Below are 23,590 nucleotides of genomic sequence, written 5' to 3'. Positions count from 1 at the left end.
TACAGAGGATGCTAGTGTGTTCGTCACGATTAGCGTACATACAAATAATTACACTTCTGTTGTATTGAACTGTCTATTTCTAAATGGTACCCTCAAAAATGCAAACTGAAAATGTGTTCCATCTTTCATGAGATTCCTTAACATTTTCATTCCAACAATTCCTTCCTCCAACATGTTTAATTCAATAAAGGAATTTATTGTCCATGATCTCACCTGTTAAGTGCTGTAGCGTCAGACAGAGGTATCAGAAGTGTGTACCTCAGGTCATCAGTGTTGGCTGCTGCAGTAGCCCAATGTAGTAGTCCAGTCCTGTGTATAGTAGATCCAGTCAGTCCAGCCTTCTCATACTCTCTCTGATGACTGTGTGTGAGAGGGAGGGATGGAGAGAGGGAAGGCTGGCGCACACATCTCACATTTTTATAGCAGGGTGAGCCCCTATTGTGTGACGTGTGCGGTCGTTGAGCCTCTCCTCCAGTCTGCTGCATTGTGGTGTTCAACTCAAGAGTGATGTTTCCAGCCGCAGACCACTGTGTTTCCCGTTGGGTGTACTATTCTGTCTGTAAACAAAGAAATGACCAATAGGTTAGCTGTAAACATATGAATACTGATGTAATATCATACAATGCTTTACAATCTCTGAGAATATTGGGAAACTTTTACTTTCATATCATCCACTTCTTTTTGTTGAGTCATTTCACTAAATCATTCATTACTTTTAATACGGAACGATGTGACTATTAAAAGGTAACATTACGCTTACAAATACATTCCTATTGAGCTGAAACTGAGACGTTTCCCTTCCTGATCCTTCCCTTACAATTCCGGACACTTGTTCCCTTCTATGTGCAAACATCAACCATTGGTAACCTGTTCAGTAAAACTTTGATATCACCAGTCCTGCTACCACTGAATTCACCCTGATTGGGCCACAAAAGGTAAAAATACCATATCCAGATTGACAGTTTAACAATGTGGGTTTTGTTATGACTATGGTAATCTTGTTGAGCCATTCCAGGGGCCACACATAAATTACAGGGGAGCATGGGGAGCGAGCGGGCTAGTCCTTCCCTGAGCCACAAGCCATCTCTCTACAATCACTACTCCTCGGCCCACCTCTCCTACACCCCCTCTCTCTCTGCCTCCCACTTTCAACCTCCGTTTCAGATTTTTTTAAACGACGTCTAGTTTAACCAATTGTTACTGTTCTTTTTTACACCCTTCAAGTGTTGTTTCAAAGACGCAGCCTTCCATAAAAGTCTCTCTGTGTGGAGTAGGAATTTACATAATCCGATTAGGGCCTGGGATTAGCGCTGGGGTCTGGAGAACAGGCCCAATGGGGCCGGCCCTGAATTGCTGCCATTCATGGGCCTTGCTGCACTTCCAAGGGGCTGCACCTGCAGTGGTGGGTCCCCCACTCCCCTGCTCTCTCCACTCTACTCGGCCTCAGGTCTGCAGACACACTCACAGCAGGCAGTAGGCCCCTTCAGCCAGCCAGCCTGCCCCTCTGTCCCCATCCCCACACCAGGGGTGTATTCATTACGGTGATTCTGTGGCAAAAAAAATTGCAACAGAAACCGTTCACTCTAAACGGAAAACGTTTTGCAACGAAAACTAGAATTTCTATTGGACAAATTCAGATAGATCCCTCCCAGTTTCGTTCCGTTTGCTCTGTTTGCTTCCATTTGGTTCTTAAACAGTAAACGGTTTACGTTGCAAGACTTAATGAATACACCCCAGGGCCGCATTCAGCAGGGCCAGGGCACAACTTTGTGGAAAGATCAGATAGAAATGTATTATGTAGAATAAACATGCCACTCTGACATGTACCCCACCATGACCATGATCATAACATTCAGCTCAGCAAATGACTTTTATCTGAAGAGCTGTGGACTGTAGTTCGGCTTTAGCTTTGGTTTTCCTGTCACTGAGGGTAGTGTGTGGGGGTAAAGAACCAAAATCGGCTTGACGACCCTGAAGAAAACAACATAATGGAGAAGTGAGAAAAAAATACATTAGTCAGTTTTGTTCAATTGTAGATCTTATTGAACAGTATAAACAGCATATGCAGTAAGATAGCCATGCTGTAGTGCTGTCATCAGAATAAAAAGAAACATCAGTGTAGCTAAAAGAAACAACTATGCACAGAGACTACAATGACAAAAGTAAATGTTAACGTCTTCTTTCAAATGACGTCCCCATCGAGAGCCTGTCCAATCAAAGTACTGTACCACAGTAGTAGCCTGACCTTTGAGGTGGTTAGGAAAGAATTCTGCTCTGAAGGTTAGATTTGAACAGCCTGTTAATTCTCACAATATGTCACCTACTCAATCCAGGGCCAAAGTGTGGCAAGCAGGACCAATTACTGGACCATTACACTGATGTTGATTTAGCCTCCACGTGTTGGACTTCTTTAATCATTTTCTCCCTCAGCTTTTGTTTCGCTTGCCGTTAAAAACACCCCCTTTTGGTCTTTTTGTTAGGCTTGTTGTTAAGGCAATGTGGCCAGTGACTTATAACCAAAACGAAAGGCTAGCTTGGTGGTTATTTATGGTGTGTCTGTGTCTGTGTGTGTGTGTAGCTTATGGACAGAGGAGGTTTGCTGCTGGCAGGAATCAATGCCCTGGGGGGCTCTTTGTCTGAGGCTCATTCCTGCGGGAGCAGGCTTTAGTCTGCTGGCTCGTGGAGATAAGCACTCTCTCCACACTCTGAGAGACAGTGATAAGAGGATTTCTGTGCTAAATGAAAAACTACCTTTTGCGTTCCGAAATGAAGGGGGGGAGACTATCAGTTTTAGCTGGAAAAATAATACCTTCATAAAATGTTATGAAATATTATTCTATGTAAAACGTAGTATTCGTAATAATAATGTATCTGGGTATTTAATCTAACGTAAACAGACTACTTTTAGAATGTACAATTATTTATGTATCAAGTCGGAATGGCAAGGACTAAATTGCAGGTCAATTACAAAGTAAAAAGTATACCTATTTTCATTGCATGGACAATCCATATAAACCTGAATCCCCAGCAAAAACAAATACAAAGCACATTTTACTTTCCCATTGGTTATTTCACACACATCTCCCAAATAAATTATATGTAGTATTCCTTTTGGAATTTTCACTCGAACCCTGCAAAACGTTTCTCTCAGCAACCATTCAACATTGCAGTGGAAATGCAGTGTCTGTCTGACTACATAATAAAGCATTTTTACAAGTCGTAACTGATGTATTTGGGACCAGTATAGTCTTAGTCCCTTATTGTTGGTAAATACAGTGGCCATGCTTGTGAAAGGAGCTTTTATTGCAGTCCTGATGTCCAGTCCATCTGCTGTTTCTCACTGCGGCACAGCTAAAAACACTAACCACGGAGACACTGGACTGCTACTGAAAGGTCACAGGACGAAAGCATTAGACTAGACAGAAGATGTTTAGATATGCACTAAGTGAACATTTGAATTCATGGAAATTACTGACATATATTAATTTGAGTTCATAAATATTAATCCGGTCTTGTTCATGGTCTTGATACAATTCTTAACATGTTCTGGCAAAAGCAAAGAAAGATAGAGGACAACATTTCAGATAGCTTTAATTTAAAAAGTATTTGTCCTAACATAACGTAAAATAATTGATCTTTAACGTCATATTTTGTATATGAATTTGTAAAAGTCAAAATTACACAAAACGGTCTATTTACACAAAAATGTTATTAAAAAAACATAACTTACACAAAAATGTACGATTACTTTCCTAACAACAGTTGAACATTTAATAGTGTCCTTTAAACGCTCAAGAACCTATGGTATATTACAGCACCTTCAGAAAGTATTCATACCCCTTGACTTTTTAGAAATGTTGTTATGTTACAGCCTGAATATATTGAGATTTTGTGTCACTGGCCTACACACAATACCCCATAATGTCAAGGTGGAATATAAAATGTAAAATGAAAAGCTGAAATGTCTTGAGTCAAGAAGTATTCAACCCCTTTGTTGTGGCAAGCCTAAATAAGTTGCATGGACTCAATCTGTGTGCAATAATAGTGTTTAACATGATTTTTGAATGACTACCTCATCTCTGTAGCCAACACATACAATTTAGCTGTAAGGTTCTTCAGTCAAGTAGTGAATTTCAACCACAAAGACCACGGAGGTTTTTGCAAAGAAGGGCACCTATTAGTAGATGGATAAATATAAAAAAAAGCAGACATTGAATATCCCTAGTCACTCCACCTAGTCACAACAAAGATACAGGTGTCCTTCCTAACGCAGTTGCCGGAGAGGAAGGAAACTGCTCAGGGATTTCACCATGAGGCCAAAAACAGTTACAGAGTTTAATGGCTATGATATGAGAAAGCTGAGGATGGCTCAATAACATTGTAGTTACTACACAATACTAACCTAATTGACAGAGTGAAAAGAAGGAAGCCTGTACAGAATATAAATATTCCAAAACATGCACCCTGTTTGTAACAAGGCACTAAAGTAATACTGCAAAAAATGTGGCAAAGCAATTCACTTTTTGTCCTGAATACAAAGTGTTATGTTTGGGGCAAATCCAATACAACACAATACTTAGTACCACTCTCAAGCATAGTGGTGGCTGCATCATGTTATGGGTATGCTTGTAATCGTTAAGGACTGGGGAGTTTTTCAGCATAAAAAAGAAATGGAATGGAGCTAAGCACAGGCAAAATCCTAGAGAAAAACCTGGTTCAGTCTGCTTTCCACCAGACACTGGGAGATGAATAAACATTTCAGCAGGACAATAACCTAAAACAAGCTCTTAGAGACTTACCCAGAAAGACTGTAATCACTGCCAAAGGTGCTTCTACAAAGTTTTGACTCAGGGGTGTGAATACTTATGTAAATGAGATATTTCTGTATTACATCTTCAATAAATTTCAAAAAATGTTTTCACTTTGTCATTATGAGGTATTGTGTGTAGATGGGTGACAAACAAAATAAATGTAATTAATTTTGAATTCAGGCTGTAACAACAAAATGTGGAATAAGTCAAGGGGTATGAATACCTTCTGAAGGCACTGTACCTATATTTCTTACATACCGAATATCCCTAGTTGTAGACAGGGCAAGGGACTGACAGGATGCTATCCTTGTAAATTCTAAGAGTTGTCTGTTCATTTTTCAGGCCAATCTTAACATTTCGCCACTTCATGAGACATTTTAGAAAAACCTTAGTCTTGTCTGTCCATCACTTCGGCCTGGCACCTTCTCATAACTGAGCTTTCCCCTCTTCAATGGCGTTACAACTGGGGGAAAATAAGAAATAAGAGAAAAAATACATGAAAACAGGACAAAATAATCTCCTAATTGCTCACATTTACATCAATAATTATGTTCTTTTCACACTTCAGGCTATATTGGAACTTTCCCAAACCACTAAAGGACTCTAAACATGTTACTCTCAGTCTTCACCTGTGCCAACCATCTCTGGGCCTTCTGCTCTCCTCTTCCTCTCCATCCCCGTTCTGTAACTGGTCCCATAGTCAGGTGACACACTCATGTCTCCCCTCCACTGGGCAGTGCTGTAGGGGCTGCCACTGCTACTGCCCCCCCATGACAGAGCTCCTCTATGCGAGGCCAGGCTGGGGTAGTGGCTGACATCAGGGTAGTGCTGCTGGTCACTGTACCCTACTGTAGAGAACGAGTACATCTGGTTGTCGGAGTACGCTGGTCTCTGTGTGTTTGTGCTGTAGCTGAATGAGGATGAGAGGCCTGTCTGAAATTGATTTTCTGGCACGTAGTCTCTGGGGGAGCCACAGGTCTCCTGGTGTAGGGGTGCACTGCCTGTCCACTCCTCTGCTCCTCTTCCTCTATTCCAGCCTACAAACTTCACCTCATCACTCTCCTCCTCAACCTCCCATGGGTTGTGGCTCCAGGTGTGCTGAAAAGGGGCCTGCTGGAAGCCGAAGGAGGGACTCAAGTCCACCTGGATGTCTGCACTGTCCTCCTTGGTCATGACAGAGCTTTCTTCATAGAAGTTCCCAGCTACACTCTCAGCACTGGGGGAGCCAGCAAGGGAGCAGTTGGGGTTTAATGGTTCTGGGTCGTGGTGTGTGTGTGGAGCGCAGTGTGGGTGAGGGTTGCAGTCGGAGTGTGGGTTGCGGCTTGTATGAGGGTCGGTGTGTGTGTATTGGTTGTCTCTGCTTGTGGCCCTAGGCTCAGTGGGGCTATTGTGGTCTTTCTGATGCGTCAAGTCAGTGTGAGACTCTGGAGAGGAGGTAGCTGCAGTCAGCTTGTACAGAGATGTTGTGTCACTGAAGAGCTGAAATAATAATAATAATAATAATAATAATTAGTCATTTAGCAGACGCTCTTATCCAGAGCGACTTACTGGAGCAATTAGGGTTAAGTGCCTTGCTCAAGGGCACATCGACAGATTTTTCACCTAGTCGGCTCGGGGATTAGAACCAGCAACCTTTCGGTTACTGGCACAACGCTCTTAACCACTAAGCTACCTGCCGAAAGGTAATTACTTCAAGTTTGTATTATCAATATAGCACCATCACAGAGTTTGGCTGATAAAACGTAACTGAAGACAAAGTTCGTAATGATGAGGATGCAGCTGCTCCATAGCATATGGAAAACGCATACATCTACATTGTAATATACAAAGAAGTAATATACAACCCCATATTTTCTTCCCAATGAAGGCAAGGTGTATGACAAGACTAGGAAACTCAAGTGAAAGGAGATGGCTGGCCAGGTCACCTTGATGACTTTGTGAGGGACCTCAGGGAGCAGCTCCTGCAGCTGGGAGAGGGAGGCCCCCAGGAGCCAGTGGAGAGAGGAGCCCCTACTCAACATCAGCTGGGCCACCAGAGGGTTCACACAGGGGAACCCTAGCAGGCACCTCTCCTCCTAGGGGGAAGACATAGGGGAAGAGCAGCCGGTGAGACCAAATAAACAAACACGTACATGCATGCATGCACAAAGACACACACACACACACACACACACACACACACACACACATACATCCAAATACACAAACACAAATACACACGCAAACACAAACATATTCACACACATGCACACAAACACCATCCACTGGGACAACTAATTATCTCTGTGTAAACTGTATGGTTCCATCATTAATTAACTAAATAATGACACTGGCACAATTATACAGCACTCTGAAATTAACTACATTAATTTGGTATTTTATTAGGGTCACCATTAGCTGTTGTGAAAGCAGCAGCTACTCTTCCTGGGGTCCACACAAAACATGAAACATTACATAATACAGAACATTAATAGACAAGAACAGCTCAAGGACAAAACTACATCCATTTAAAAACGGCACACGTAGCCTACATATCAATACATACACACAAACTATCTAGGTCAAATAGTGGAGAGGCGTTGTGCAGTGAGGTGTTGCTTTATCTGTTTTTTAAAATCCGGTTTGCTGTTCATTTGAGCAATATGAGATGGAAGGGAGTCCCATGCAATAATGGCTCTATATAATACTGTACGCTTTCTTGAATTTGTTCTGGATTTGGGGACTGTGAAAAGACACCTGGTGGCATGTCTGGTGGAGTAAGTGTGTGTGTCAGAGCTGTGTGTAAATTGGCTATGCAAACAATTTTGAATTTTCAACACAATGTTTCTTATAAAAAGAAGAAGTGATGCAGTCAGTCTCTACTCAACTCTTAGCCAAGAGAGACTGGCATGAATAGTATTTATATTAGCCCTCTGATTACAATGAAGAGCAAGACGTGCCACTCTGTTCTGGGCCAGCTGCAGCTTAACTAGGTCTTTCCTTGCAGCACTCGACCACACGACTGGACAATATTCAAGATAAAACAAAACTAGCCTGCAGAACTTGCTTTTTGGAGTGCTGTGTCATAAAAGCAGAGCATATTTTTATTACGGACAGACCTCTCCCCATCTTTACAACCATTGAATCTATGTTTTGACCATGACAGTTTACAATCTAAGGTAACACAAAGTAATTTAGTCTCCTCAACTTGTTCAACAGTCACACCATTCATTACCAGATTCAGCTGAGGACTAGAACTTAGGGAATGATTTGTACCAAATACAATGCTCTTAGTTTTAGAGATGTTCAGTACCAGTTTATTACTGGCCACCCATTCCAAAACAGACTGCAATTCTTTGTTAAGGGTTTCAGTGACTTCATTAGCTGTGGTTGCTGATGCGTATATGGTTGAATCATCAGCATACCTGGACACACATGCTTTGTTTAATGCCAGTGGCAGGTCATTGGTAAAAATAGAGAAGAGTAGAGGGTCTAGAGAGCTGCCCTGCGGTAGACCACACTTTACATGTTTGACATTAGAGAAGCTTCCATTAAAGAAAACCCTCTGAGTTATATTAGATAGATAGCTCTGAATCCACGATATGGCAGAGGTTGAAAAGCCATAACACATAAGTTCTCAACAACAGGTTATGGTCAATAATGTCAAAGGCTGCACTGAAATCTAACAGTACAGGTACCATAATCTTCTTATTATCCATTTATTTCAACCAATCATCAAACATTTGTGTCAGTGCAGTTATGCCCTTCTCTATAAGCATGCTGAAAGTCTGTTCATTTGTTTAAAGAGAAATGGCATTGTATTTGGTCAAACAATGTTTTCCAACATCCTCAGTAGCGTTCCATCTAAGTTGTCAATGCCAGAAGGTTTGTCATTATTGATTGATACAAGAAATCCACCTCTCCCACACTAACTTTAAAAAATTCTAACTTGCAATGCTTTTCTTTTCTTATTTGTATTTTTATGCACAAGTACGATGGCTCACTGTTCATTGTTGGCATTTCCTGCCAAAGTTTGCCCACTTTGCCAATTAAGTAATCATTAAAATAATTGGCAACATCAAATGGTTTTGTGCTGAATAAGCCATCTGATTCGATGAAAGGTGTGAGTTGAATTTGTCTTTCTGCCCATAATTTCATTTCAAGTTTTTTTTCTTGGCTTCATAATACAGTTTCTTCTTCTTTTGTTGAGTTTAGTCACATAATTTCTAAATTTCAGTCAGATGTGCAGCCAGACGTATTAGCCATTCCTTTTGCCCCATCTCTTTCAACCATACAATGTTTAAATTCCTCATCGCCAAAAGCCATGTGGGAGACTCCACAAACATATGGAAGAAGGTACTCTGGTCAGATTAGACTAAAATTGAGCTTTTTGGCCATCAAGGAAAACGCTATGTCTGGCGCAAACCCAACACCTATCATCACCCCGAGAACAGCATCCCCACAGTGAAGCATGGTGGTGGCAGCATCATGCTGTGGGGATGTTTTTTTTTATAAAACGTAAATGTAACGTTTTTCATCGGCAGGGACTGGGAAACTGGTCAGAATTGAAGGAATGATGGATGGCGCTAAATACAGGGAAATTCTTGAGGGAAACCTGTTTCAGTCTTCCAGAGATTTGAGACTGGGATGGAGGTTCACCTTCCAGCAGGACAATGACCCTAAGCATACTGCTAAAGCAACACTTGAGTGGTTTAAGGGGAAACATTTAAATGTCTTGGAATGGCCTAGTTAAAGCCCAGACCTCAATCCAATTGAGAATCTGTGGTATGACTTAAAGATTGCTGTACACCAACGGAACCCATCCAACTTGAAAGAGCTGGAGCAGTTTTGCCTTGAAGAATGGGCAAAAATCCCACTGGCTAGATGTGCCAAGTTTATAGAGACATACCTCAAGAGACTTGCAGCTGTAATTGCTGCAAAAGGTGGCTCTACAAAGTATTGACTTTGGGGGGGTGAATAGTTATGCACGCTCAAGTTTTCTGTTTTTTTGTGTTATTCCTTGTTTGTTTCACAATAAAAAAATATTTTGCATCTTCAAAGTGGTAGGCATGTTGTGTAAATCAAATGATACAAACCCCCCAAAAAATCCATTTTAATTCCAGGTTGTAAGGCAACAAAATAGGAAAAATGCCAAGGGGGGTGAATACATTCGCAAGCCACTGTAGCCACTATATTGTGATCACTGCATCCAATGGGTACGGATACAGCTTTAGAACAAAGTTCTACAGTATTAGTAAAAATGTAATCAATACATGTGGATGATCTTGTTCCTGTAGTGTTTGTAAACACCCTGGTAGGTTGATTAATAACCTGAAACAGATTATGATAATAGCAGTGGAGAGGATGAAAATACCACATGCTACGGAGATAAAAGTCACTTTGGTAAGACTACAGTAGTTACTAGTCACCTCTGAGGGCATCACAGAAAGCCATTCTCTGTCCAGGTAGCTGGAAGGATCTCTCTCACTGGACAGCAGTGTATGGAAGGCTATCTGGCAGATCCATTTGGCAATGTCCACAACTTCTGATACAATTAGCACCTGGTATTGAGAGAAATAAGTCAGCAAAAAAAAAGCATTCATAGAAATGTTGGATCAGACTTGCATGGTTTATTTTGATTTTGAAGAGAGCTAAAATGTATTTTACCTTGACATCCAGGCCCTCAGTCTTGAGGCCAAACAGCACCAGAGAGGAGTAGACCAACACCAGGTTGTTGAAGCCCTCACTGGTCAACCTACACCCACAGAGACAACCACAAAGACAATTCAAAAATGTAATCTGTGGGAAATGTGTGTGTGTTTGTGATGGGTACTAACCCTGAGTCCTGCTGGCAGTGAAGGATGAGCCAGCAGCAGCTGTACTGCAGAGACAGAGCAGTCAGTCTAATCACTAGACTCTCACAGGCCCGCTCCTGACACAGCTCCGCCTGCTCCTGGTGATGGGGGAGACCAGAGCAAAGAACACATATGCACAGTTTGAGTTGAATGTCTTAACCTACATTTCTTCTAGATATGAGACAGAAACAGAATAGAAAAGTGTTATCAACTGGGGAAATGATGTGGTATTCTACACTGTAATAATAGGATAGGGAGGTAACTGTATGAAGGGAAAAGGCCATGGGCATACAGTACATTTTTGTGAAGAGACATCCTTCTGAAGAACATTTATTGGGACACAACTAAACAAAGGATAAGATCCTTCTAAAGACAGACAGAGCAAGGCACTCTCCTCACTGAGACTGGCTAGGAGGACCTACTTGAATGATGACTGCAGTGCTCTCGTCTACTGTAATCACAGCATAGTGGTGAGTCCCTCCAAGCATCTGTAAGGACTGAGAGTGGCTCCTCTCCAATACAGTCATATTATACCTGCAACAAAGAGACACATCCTCAAACCTACTCCAAAAATAAGGCCAATAAAGTCAACTGATTTCAGAAGTGACTTCAAATGATTCAGTGGGAAGAAGACTCACGTTGACTCCAGTATCTGAAGCAACAGAGGACAGCTGAGCAGCCCCTCAGTCACAAACAACACAAAGGGGACACTCTGCTCCAGGGACCAAGACTCAGGGTCACTAACTGTTGGATTCATAAAAACAGACACGCAAGGACACACAAATGGAAATTGGTGAAAGGAGAATTGATTATTATAGTGCCTCTACATCTGCATTGCTTGCTCTCTGGGATTTTAGGCTCTGTTTCTGTATAAGCACTTTGTGACAACTGCTTGCTGTTGTAAAAAGGGCTCTATAAATACATTTGATTATCATAATTGATTGATCATTTCAGAATTTAATGAGAAATGGCCAAGAAGCAATTAACACCATTTCAAAGATCTTCCTGCAGAGTTCAATACAAACCAGAGGAATTAGGTATTCTGGTCTGGAAGGTAATGTGTGTGATGTTCCTCTCTGTGCAGACAGCAGCCCAGGGGGAGTGTTCTGTGTGGCCGTACTCCACCACCAGGGAGAAACAGTGCCAGGGGAAGTCTGCTCCCATGTGCTGACTACACACCACCACACAGCAGCTATGCTGCAGGCTGGGAGAAGGGAGAAGGCATGACAGTACAATTTCTCAATAAGAGTTCCTATAAACAAAATAAAGATGTATAAATAGAGTGTTTTGGGAGATACACACCTATCTAGCACTTTCGCACCCTCCAGCTTACTTCTACTCTCCTCAGGACATACTGCAGCTACAGCCTCACCTGGGACACACACACACACACACACACACACACTCAGATAGGGTGGGGCTGATTACTAAAGTAATCTTGCATAAGACTATTGAATAAAAACACAACCGAGAGCAAGTGTAAGATAAATGCACCGCAACAGGCCATGTCTACTTGAATTGGCATTACTGAGTAATACAAACTAGACAATATTAGATCAAGTTTGTTGAGAGAAGCAATAAAGTTTCCTTACCTGTGACTTGGCTCAGGCCTTTAATGAGCATAGCTCTGGCACAGTCCAAGTCCACTGTTATTATCACCAGAACCTACAATAGAAAACAGAATTACCTCTGAAATATATCAATAGTGATGACCTTCACCACATAGTATGGTTTGTGGTGAAGTTCACATACTGTAAATCCTACTGTGCCTTTTAGCTGTCATGTTGAATGAATTGCAACATTTCTTTTTCATATCCATATGCATTTTGATAGGAAAGAAAACTCACGTTGGAGTTTTGGACCCCATTGCTCTTGCTCTGCACCCATGTGGTCAGCTGTTCCTGCAGTTCCAGTATCTTAGGGTTGTGCTCTTGTTTTTTCTGACTGAGGTACAGCACAATCTCCAGCTTTCTCGCCAACCTGTCCAGATTCTGCCCCGCGCAGGCCTCTGTGGCCTTGGACAGGTACTCTGTTACAGGACCAAAAGAGGGGAGTTCCAGATGCATAGAGGACAAAACCGTGGTTTGCGATCAATTAAAAGCATTGTGGAATAGCAGTGTGCTGGAGTTTAATGTTCAACTCATGTATACTGACCCACTGCAGTGCTGAGGTCACACTTGAAGAGCAGGTCCTTCACTGTCACAAGGACATGTATCAGTGCCACATGGTCATACAGAGCCTCTGGGTCTGCAATACAACATCAAACAACTTATGCTATATGTCAGGCAATAAAATGGGACGTTCAGATTCAATTACTAGGGTGCAGTATATTATTACCTTAATTTTAATTACTTTAATACTTTCAATCGTGGCTTAAACATGCTTTGTCAGATCAGAAATCTACTAAACAAATGGAAAGTCAATGAAGTACACGCCAGATTAAGCCAACACAAATATACACCAGTGTCCAAGCATGATGGGTGCCTGACTGGTTGTGTTTGGTAAATGTGTGTGTCTCACCCTGGCCCTGTCGAATGCTGAGCTCCTTCTCCTGCTGTTTCAGTAGGAAGCGTGTGTGGTCCGGGTACAGGGTGCTGAAGTCTCCACAGGCTGTGTTAGTCAGCCCCAGCTCCCTGGCTCTGGACAGGCAGGGCAGGACAAATGCCTGCAGCTCTCTGTACGCCCAGAACTGACTCTCTGCAGGAGCACAGAGGGAGAGAGGGAGGTGAGACGGCTGTAACTGTGCTCAGAATTGGACATGTGCCACAGATAGCAGGTTAATGTTTATTGGGATGAATCTTGTCCTGGAGGCAGAACTACGTGATTTCCACTAGATTGGCAAGCTGCAAAGTCAAAATGTACTATATATTGTAATAATTCATGAAATTGCCTTAATTTAAGGTTAGGGCTAGGTATAAGGTTAGCAGTGTGGTTAAGGTTAGGTTTTTAAAAAGATTGTATGACTTTGTGGCTGTGCCAGCTAGTGACTACCCTGCAGAGCTGCCTCCAGTATATGAGTCATCCCAATAAATGCCAACCTGCTCATGGTTAGGGGACAATGGAATCAGGGGTACATTTTTCACAGCATTGTCTGCATTTGGTTATCAATATACTGTAGCTATATACAGTGGGGAGAACAAGTATTTGATACACTGCCGATTTTGCAGGTTTTCCTACTTACAAAGCATGTAGAGGTCTGTAATTTTTATCACAGGTACACTTCAACTGTGAGAGACGGAATCTAAAATAAAAATCCAGAAAATCACATTGTATGATTTTTAAGTTATTAATTTGCATTTTATTGCATGACATAAGTATTTGATACATCAGAAAAGTAGAACTTAATATTTGGTACAGAAACCTTTGTTTGCAATTACAGAGATCATACGTTTCCTGTAGGTCTTGACCAGGTTTGCACACACTGCAGCAGGGATTTTGGCCCACTCCTCCATACAGACCTTCTCCAGATCCTTCAGGTTTCGGGGCTGTCGCTGGGCAATACGGACTTTCAGCTCCCTCCAAAGATTTTCTATTGGGTTCAGGTCTGGAGACTGGCCACTCCAGGACCTTGAGATGCTTCTTACGGAGCCACTCCTTAGTTAACCTGGCTGTGTGTTTCGGGTCGTTGTCATGCTGGAAGACCCAGCCACGACCCATCTTCAATGCTCTTACTGAGGGAAGGAGGTTGTTGGCCAAGATCTCGCGATACATGGCCCCATCCATCCTCCCCTCAATACGGTGCAGTCGTCCTGTCCCCTTTGCAGAAAAGCATCCCCAAATAATGATGTTTCCACCTCCATGCTTCACGGTTGGGATGGTGTTCTTGGGGTTGTACTCATCCTTCTTCTTCCTCCAAACACGGCGAGTGGAGTTTAGACCAAAAAGCGCTATTTTTGTCTCATCAGACCACATGACCTTCTCCCATTCCTCCTCTGGATCATCCAGATGGTCATTGGCAAACTTCAGACGGGCCTGGACATGCGCTGGCTTGAGCAGGGGGACCTTGCGTGCGCTGCAGGATTTTCATCCATGACGGCGTAGTGTGTTACTAATGGTTTTCTTTGAGACTGTGGTCCCAGCTCTCTTCAGGTCATTGACCAGGTCCTGCCGTGTAGTTCTGGCCTGATCCCCCACCTTCCTCATGATCATTGATGCCCCACGAGGTGTGATCTTGCATGGAGCCCCAGACCGAGGGTGATTGACCGTCATCTTGAACTTCTTCCATTTTCTAATAATTGCGCCAACAGTTGTTGCCTTCTCACCAAGATGCTTGCCTATTGTCCTGTAGCCCATCCCAGCCTTGTGCAGGTCTACAATTGTATCCCTGATGTCCTTACACAGCTCTCTGGTCTTGGCCATTGTGGAGAGGTTGGAGTCTGTTTGATTGAGTGTGTGGACAGGTGTCTTTTATACAGGTAAAGAGTTCAAACAGGTGCAGTTAATACAGGTAATGAGTGGAGAACAGGAGGGCTTCTTAAAGAAAAACTAACAGGTCTGTGAGAGCCGGAATTCTTACTGGTTGGTAGGTGATCAAATACTTATGTCATGCAATAAAATGCAAATTAATTACTTAAAAATCATACAATGTGATTTTCTGGATTTTTGTTTTAGATTCCGTCTCTCACAGTTGAAGTGTACCTATGATAAAAATTACAGACCTCTACATGCTTTGTAAGTAGGAAAACCTGCAAAATCGGCAGTGTATCAAATACTTGTTCTCCCCACTGTACATATTTAGTAAAAGTATTTAGCTATTAATATAGGTGAACATATTTAATAGGATTATTTAGTTAAATGTGTACTACAACACTGCACTGTACCTGTGGCTTGGACATGTATGACATTGCTGTTATGTCTGTCCTCGGGGACAGGCTGAATGATTGCCTCAGGGGCTCTGATGTCATTTCCTGTGACTGCATAGGCAACAGGCTTGACATCTAAGCCAGGCCTCATTTCTGTCGTAGGTGGCTGTGGTGTCTGCTGCTCCACCTGTGGCACTGAAAATCACTTACTGACTTATTTAATGTGTTCAATGCGATGAGGGCCTAAAATAACCTCACAAACTCATGTTGTTGTGAATACTGCTTGTCATGGTGAATTGCCATGAACATGAACAGTAAAATATCATATTGTATCTACATAATACTCTACCTGGGGTGCTTGTATGGTTCTGAGGCGACACAGAGACGTAGGTTATCTGTTGGGACCTTAACATCATGAAAGTGGACAGAGGGTCTAAGTCCTTCTGAGATTTAGCCACTGGGAGACTCATGTGACTGTCTCTCACACTGGGTCTGGGGGTTGGGAGTTTGGATACATTAGCTCTCTGGTCAGGTAAACCCTCCTCCTTCTTCTGAGGTCTAACTGCATGGTCCAATTTCTCCAGGTAAGTAGTGGTGGTAGCCTGTGCTGCTGAGATGGCCATACTCCCAGCTATCTCTTTCTCACGAGAAGTGGAAACAGCCTGCGTTGAAAAGACCACATTCCCAGATCTCTCTTTCTCTTTGGAAGAAATAGATGCTTGGGCTGTGAGGGCCACATTCCCAGTTCTCTCTTTCTCCTGGGAAGTGGCAACAGCCTTTGCTGAAACGACTGTATTCCCAGCTCTCTCGCTCTCCTGATGATATGGCACAACCATGGGTGTTGCATTCTTCAGGATAGACTTGACTTTTATCTCACTTGGTGGGCCTGACAACTCTGGGGACAGAGAGAGCGAGATCCAGAACTTTGCTGCAGCCATATTATACATATTATACACATTTTCAATGTTTTTTTGAGGTACTGTGGAAGATAGCAGCAGCAAGGTGCTTATTATATTATATAGTAATAAACTGATTCATATATCGGCCTGATATTACACTTACTAGAGTCATCTACAGATTCACTCAGTATATCTGTAAAACAAGATAACACCACATCCTCAATAAGTTTCACACTTTGAAAGAATTTACAAAGTTATCTAGACAGGTAGCTAGCAATACTGCAGCGGGACAATATGTTTTATAGATCAGTCAAACTCACTGTCCATCTGGCAGGGTGATAGTTGTGTGAAGTCCTCTATCTTACTGCTCAATGTCTCCATAAGGTGGGGTTGCTCCGAGATCATCATACTCTCAGTGAAGTCAGAGGAAACATTCCCATTCATCCCTGTCAGTCCTGGTGAGCTGGTTCCCAAAAGTGATAGTTCCATTCCTTCATCGAGTCTCACAGAGTTGTCCCGACCAATCCCTAATAACTTCAAGGCTTTGGTCAAAGGCTGGAACTGCACAACAGATTCCGACTTCTGGGGCTCTGTTAGCATTTAGCAAAGAGAGGAATATGTACTTTTAGTAATGCAATGCTGCTAACAATGCAATGTGCAAACTGCAGCATGAATGCAGGCAAAGGAAGTGTGACAGAGGGAACTTAGGTAACTGTGAACTGGTAAGAGTGCATATTGTAATTTGTGATAAGTCTTGTTATGTCTCACACCTCATACAACTACAGTACTATGCTCTTACCTGCCAAAAGAAAGCCAAGCACCAAGTCAGGGTGCTTCTCTGCCCTCCAAAGTGCCTGTTCCATCTCCTCCTGATCTTTCTCAGACACTAAATAACTACAAGGAAATCACTGGCACCATGAGACCCTGCATCACTTAGTGGCACGCTTACAGAGCCATATATAGAGATATGATGTACTGTGTATATGGGGCAGCACACTTAGTGATGAAATCTCAGAACAAACAACATTGCAGGTTGCTATATCCTGTATCCTGATATAAGTAGCCACATCTGTAGTGGTAGAACATGCCAAGGAATGTACCCCAGCTATGAAAAATGCATGGTATTATATCTCTAGTCTTACCCCCAAGAGGTGACTTACTATCTGTAGAGTGGAGAGATCTGCTCAGCTGGGAGTTGGGAGGAGGCCAGACAGAGCTGGGTCAGGCTGGGCTTGGGAGAGGGGGTGAGGGGTAGGTCCATCTCCATCTGAGTAGGCAACACCAAGTGATCTGATAGGAGGGGGGGGGGTGGAAATTCTAATAATTCACACATTGATTTGGTTATACCGTATGTCAATAATACATTGTACAGTGTATGTAGCCATTCTGTTGATTTATTGATTATTGACACATAATGAGAATCTACAGTAAAGTGAAATCTACAGTAAAGCGATAGTTTTGTACCTGATGACTTGAGATCCAGCAGGATTTCATTAATCTCACAGTGAGAGTCATCGACTGGCAGCCGTGGCACTTCAAACTGGGATATGTCCACTGACTCCAGTGCATCTGAGGGAGTTGCTGAAATAAATAATATAAAAAACAGGTTGTTATTGGTAAGGATAATTTCTTCTCAATGACTTAAATGGCTAAAGGTTAAATAAACAAATGACACAGGACTTTGCGATTAGCCTCAATCACAGTCATTCTACATTGTAAATGTTGTTCCTAGATATACACTGCTCAAAAAAATAAAGGGAACACTTAAACAACACAATGTAACTCCAAGTCAATCACACTTCTGTGAAATCAAACTGTCCACTTAGGAAGCAACACTGATTGACAATACATTTCACATGCTGTTGTGCAAATGGAATAGACAACTGGTGGAAATTATAGGCAATTAGCAAGACACCCCCAATAAAGGACTGGTTTTGCAGGTGGTGACCACAGACCACTTCTCAGTTCCTATGCTTCCTGGCTGATGTTTTGGTCACTTTTGAATGCTGGCGGTGCTTTCACTCTAGTGGTAGCATGAGACGGAGTCTACAACCCACACAAGTGGCTCAGGTAGTGCAGCTCATCCAGGATGGCACATCAATGCGAGCTGTGGCAAGAAGGTTTGCTGTGTCTGTCAGCGTAGTGTCCAGAGCATGGAGGCGCTACCAGGAGACAGGCCAGTACATCAGGAGACGTGGAGGAGGCCGTAGGAGGGCAACAACCCAGCAGCAGGACTGCTACCTCCGCCTTTGTGCAAGGAGGAGCAGGCGGAGCACTGCCAGAGCCCTGCAAAATGACCTCCAGCAGGCCACAAATGTGCATGTGTCTGCTCAAACGGTCAGAAACAGACTCCATGAGGGTGGTATGAGGGCCCGACGTCCACAGGTGGGGGTTGTGCTTACAGCCCAACACCGTGCAGGACGTTTGGCATTTGCCAGAGAACACCAAGATTGGCAAATTCACCACTGGCGCCCTGTGCTCTTCACAGATGAAAGCAGGTTCACACTGAGCACATGTGACAGACGTGACAGAGTCTGGAGACGCCGTGGAGAACGTTCTGCTGCCTGCAACATCCTCCAGCATGACCGGTTTGGCGGTGGGTCAGTCATGGTGTGGGGTGGCATTTCTTTGGGGGGCCGCACAGCCCTCCATGTGCTCGCCAGAGGTAGCCTGACTGCCATTAGGTACCGAGATGAGATCCTCAGACCCCTTGTGAGACCATATGCTGGTGCGGTTGGCCCTGGGTTCCTCCTAATGCAAGACAATGCTAGACCTCATGTGGCTGGAGTGTGTCAGCAGTTCCTGCAAGAGGAAGGCATTGATGCTATGGACTGGCCCGCCCGTTCCCCAGACCTGAATCCAATTGAGCACATCTGGGACATCATGTCTCGCTCCATCCACCAACGCCACGTTGCACCACAGACTGTTCAGGAGTTGGCAGGAGATGCTTTAGTCCAGGTCTGGGAGGAGATCCCTCAGGAGACAATCCGCCACCTCATCAGGAGCATGCCCAGGCATTGTAGGGAGGTCATACAGGCACGTGGAGGCCACACACACTACTGAGCCTCATTTTGACTTGTTTTAAGGACATTACATCAAAGTTGGATCAGCCTGTAGTGTGGTTTTCCACTTTAATTTTGAGGGTGACTCCAAATCCAGACCTCCATGGGTTGATAAATTTGATTTTCATTGATAATTTTTGTGTGATTTTGTTGTCAGCACATTCAACTATGTAAAGAAAAAAGTATTTAATAAGATTATTTCATTCATTCAGATCTAGGATGTGTTATTTTAGTGTTCCCTTTATTTTTTTGAGCAGTGTAGTTATCCCCCACCTTTAGTGAGCATATCCAGGCAAGAGGTTTGGTCCTCTATCAATTCTGGTACAACATTCAATAGTTTATGAATATTTGAAAAAGGGATGCAATCTTCCATCTTGAGTGTGCAGGTGTCCATTTCAACAGGTAACATTAGAGACTATAAGAAAGGAATAACATTGTATAAATTATTCAATCTGGTAACTATTTGCTAAACAGATTTGTTATATAATCTTCCTCCTCTGTGTCATTTATTATCACCTCTTCATTCTCTATGATTGTATTTGTACTAAGATTTTTTGGGACAAACCTTGAGCATTTCCTTTTTTTAGATCAACTGGTGCTAGGGTTCAGCTTGATGGTAAGGATGTATTACTTTTATTTCATCATCAGGATTTAGATCAGAACAAAGTATACATAATGAATCCCTATTATGTATGGTAAATACTTTATACATAAATGCAAGTCGGCTAAAGAAAAGCCAAGATTCTTACTTTTTAAATTGAACCTGAAAATTACTTTAAAATGCTGCATGAATAAATAAAAAATTATAAAGCAAAGCGAACCCAAAATGCCTGTGAAGCCTTATGTATTTTTGTTTAAAGATGCACTATGCAGAAACCGCTCCACCATTTCCTGGTTGCTAAAATTCTAATAGTTTGCTTAATTTCAGTTTATGTGACAAAACAAGCAGTCATTGTGTAGAGTATCATTGTACCATCTAAACCGCTGTGAAATATATTTTACTTTCAGCTTTGTACACCAGCTTCAAACAGCTGAAAATACAATATTTGTGATTATGGAAAAGACGCAAAAACTAAACTTAAGAACGGGAAGCATAAAAATAGTGCACATAGAACAGATCTACCGCTTCTTAGACTTAATAAGAATGAAAGATCTATAACTCACATTTCTTTGTGAATTTGGTCGGGTCGCCCAAAAAGTTACATATTGTAGCTTTAAATGTGTATACCCTATGTATAAAGATTGTCTTTGTTTTATATACTGTGTTGCAAAGTATGACTATATTTTGTTATATTTATATTATAATAAAACATTAAAATAATAATAATACAAATACAAATAAATGACCTCTTCATTCAACAACGACTCGTTGCTAAAGTCCTCGTCAGTGTTTGAACAGGTTTTGGAGCTTTCCGTCTCTGCATCAAGGGGTACCTCATAGGCCGCAGAGTGCCTGAAAGCCCAATTGACATGAAATAGTTTACAAAACAAAAACAGATCATTCAGTAACACTACACAACACAGACAATTGTATATTACCACCATGAGTTATTGAAATCTAATTAATGAATTTAAAATTATCTATGAGGATTTTTTTGATTAGTTAATTGAATTTCAATTCCCTTCCAGAGTTCACTGAAATGACCCCAATCCTGTTGCCTACCTGAATATAGCTTCCTCTGACAGGATGCCTCCAGTGGAGCTGAAAAGAGGGTCTGACACAGGCAGGTTCCTCAGTCTGCATAACTTGGCTTTCAAGGAGGGCAGATGTTTCCTGAACTGTGGCAAGTGATCAACAAACAGAACCTCCTCCGGCATGACAAGATCTGAGAGGAAAATACAGGTTTGGTTATATCAGCACATGTCCACATAGATATTTTGCGACTTGTTTCTTTTAACTTACCTCTATTGACATAGACACAGCTTATAGTAGATACCTTAGGACAGGATATCTCTGGATATGTAATGTTTGGGTGCACAATTCAAAATAATTCAAGGTATTTTCCTCTTTATCGTTATTCATCCAATAACAGGGGTGTCTGATACACAGATTAGGAATATTATCATTGAAGCATTATGTTATGAACTGACCATCATGCAGATGTCTTGGGCTCATTTTCTCTCCTGTGCTCTTGTTAAAGGATTCATTACAGACAAAGTGTCCCTTGTCCTTCCTAGCCTCTCTCAGGAGCCACGCTGCTTCATCTCTATCTAAATCAAGCTGAGAGTTGGGGTTGGAGCTCGGTATCACCTCCAGAAGATCCACTCTCACCTGGTTCAGACTAACATTCAGCCTGAAAAATTACATCATGATGAGAAAACCCTGTCAAATGTAGCGCATACAATCCTTCAGTAACTTCTCAGGTGTAAACTGAACTTTAAGCATTTGGTTTGTCTTTAAACACACATACTGTAGGTATACAGTAGCCTATATACATGTTTTCAAATTAAGTGTTTACTTTTCAAGAGAGTATGTTGGTTGTCCTTTAATCCCCAAGTCATCTAGTACAGATCCACTGACAAACAGTTTGCAGTTGGAAATCACATTTCCTGTCAAAACAAGGAATAGGAAAAACTTGTCTATGAGTCCTTATCTAACCACTGCTGATGCAATAATGTGAATGGTTAGACTCCTTCCTATAGATAATCATGATCATACAAATCTGTGTTGAGCCATATACATTGAAAACATTTACATCTACATTGAAAAACCTTGGAATAGGGCCAACTGCTGGGTAGTCGGGTAGATTTGGGCAGATGATGTAAATAAAAAGAGAAACTCATCATACCTCTGCTCCATGGTTTCCTGTAGGTGACCTCAGGGGGGTTACCAGTGTGAGGGTAGAGGTCACTGCTGCCCAGATGGTAGGGCATCGGCAGGGCAAACCAGTTCATGGTCAACTTGAGACTAGTAGAAGCCTTTAGATTGAGACAACAATGCAATGTAACATCAGACCAAGGTTCAAATAAACCAATTTTATACGACAGGGCATAGTAAACTACTTTTTCTAGCATGGCTGCGGTCATAGGTACGGGGCAAAGCCGAGAAAATACCTTGAATAAATCATTTCAAATACTTTAGCTGTGCTCAGTTGAGTTTGCCTCTTGCAATGGAACCAATAAAAAACAAAAACAGGTTTGGTAACAATATAAAACACTAATTTATGTTTACTAGAAAGAATAAACAGGGGATAAATCATTGGCTAACACACAGGCTTCAGATTGAGGGTAAAGTAGTAAGTAGTCAACTCACCTCAGAAGAATAGTCGAGAGCTCTATATTTGACTGCTGAGAAAATATGACTTGAGAAAGAGCACCCATCTTCAGACCTGGAGGAGGACAAACAAAAGTAGAACAAGGCTGGAGAGTCAAGATCTGAGTAGCACTTGTTGTGCAGAATTTTAATAACTCTAATACATTGATCATATTAGAGAAACAGACTTAAATGATGGATATTGGTCCTGTAACGCTAACATACTGTATTTGCATGACTTATTAGCCTATAGTATTGTGTGAGATGGTGACATGTGAGCCAGTTGCTGCATGAACATAAGCACACAAACTAACACAGGTATTTGGACTCTGTGTCAGATGCAACAGATTGTAAATAAAAAAATTATTTTTTAAATGTATCACTACTTAAGAGAAGATAATTCCGTCAGCCCAGGTTCAATTGAGTTTCAAATATTTTCAAACAATAAATTATTAATCTGAGCAAAATAGAGTATTATGTATCATGCATGGCTCCTCATCGTATTTTGTCTTGAAACATTTGCATTTGTTTGACTTGTGAAATACACTCCAACTCAGAGATCAAGAGAAATGTACTTTTGACAGCCATTTTATTTTAAAAGAAGGTACACAATGCGTACATACGTATATTTGAAGAATGTATTTGGCTTCATGTCGTCGACATCCAATGAAAATGTCTGATGGCAATCCTTGAGAACTCAGTTAGGGACACAGTAGGAAGCAACGTGGGTGGTGTGCCGGCTGTAACGAGTTTTACACCTACAGTATAATGTGATTTAAATCACATTTCAGAGACCGGAAATAACTGACCACTATTTTGATTTCATGTCCACAGATACTCCCAAGTGCATTTTTCAGACGACCCAGACTACAACCAAAGAGGAGATGAACACCACTGAGAATTAACACCCTGGAGTCTCTAACCTCTCC

The 23,590-nt window shown here is 42.0% G+C and overlaps 1 protein-coding gene across 1 annotated transcript; it reads right to left on the bottom strand.

The window, feature by feature from the left end:
- Positions 1-493: 493 nt before the first annotated feature.
- On the bottom strand, positions 494-23,313 carry LOC311144995 (protein shortage in chiasmata 1 ortholog-like; the record flags this gene model as incomplete). The annotated part of the gene is made up of 30 exons (XM_084181205.1): positions 494-557; positions 5,199-5,274; positions 5,441-6,290; positions 6,737-6,886; positions 10,220-10,351; positions 10,458-10,545; positions 10,628-10,743; positions 11,068-11,179; positions 11,284-11,385; positions 11,667-11,849; positions 11,948-12,017; positions 12,238-12,310; positions 12,493-12,674; positions 12,800-12,892; positions 13,166-13,342; positions 15,466-15,642; positions 15,797-16,342; positions 16,510-16,539; positions 16,667-16,936; positions 17,146-17,240; positions 17,507-17,636; positions 17,811-17,927; positions 19,682-19,823; positions 20,756-20,861; positions 21,072-21,234; positions 21,500-21,702; positions 21,868-21,958; positions 22,198-22,327; positions 22,662-22,737; positions 23,285-23,313. 30 exons carry the CDS (start codon positions 23,311-23,313, stop codon positions 494-496), a joined length of 4,773 nt encoding a protein of 1,590 aa, XP_084037331.1.
- Positions 23,314-23,590: the final 277 nt, after the last annotated feature.

Source organism: Coregonus lavaretus (genome assembly GCF_964263955.1).
Source record: "Coregonus lavaretus genome assembly, chromosome: 17".
NCBI lineage: Eukaryota > Metazoa > Chordata > Actinopteri > Salmoniformes > Salmonidae > Coregonus > Coregonus lavaretus.
This window is presented reverse-complemented; position numbering and strand designations above follow the sequence as displayed.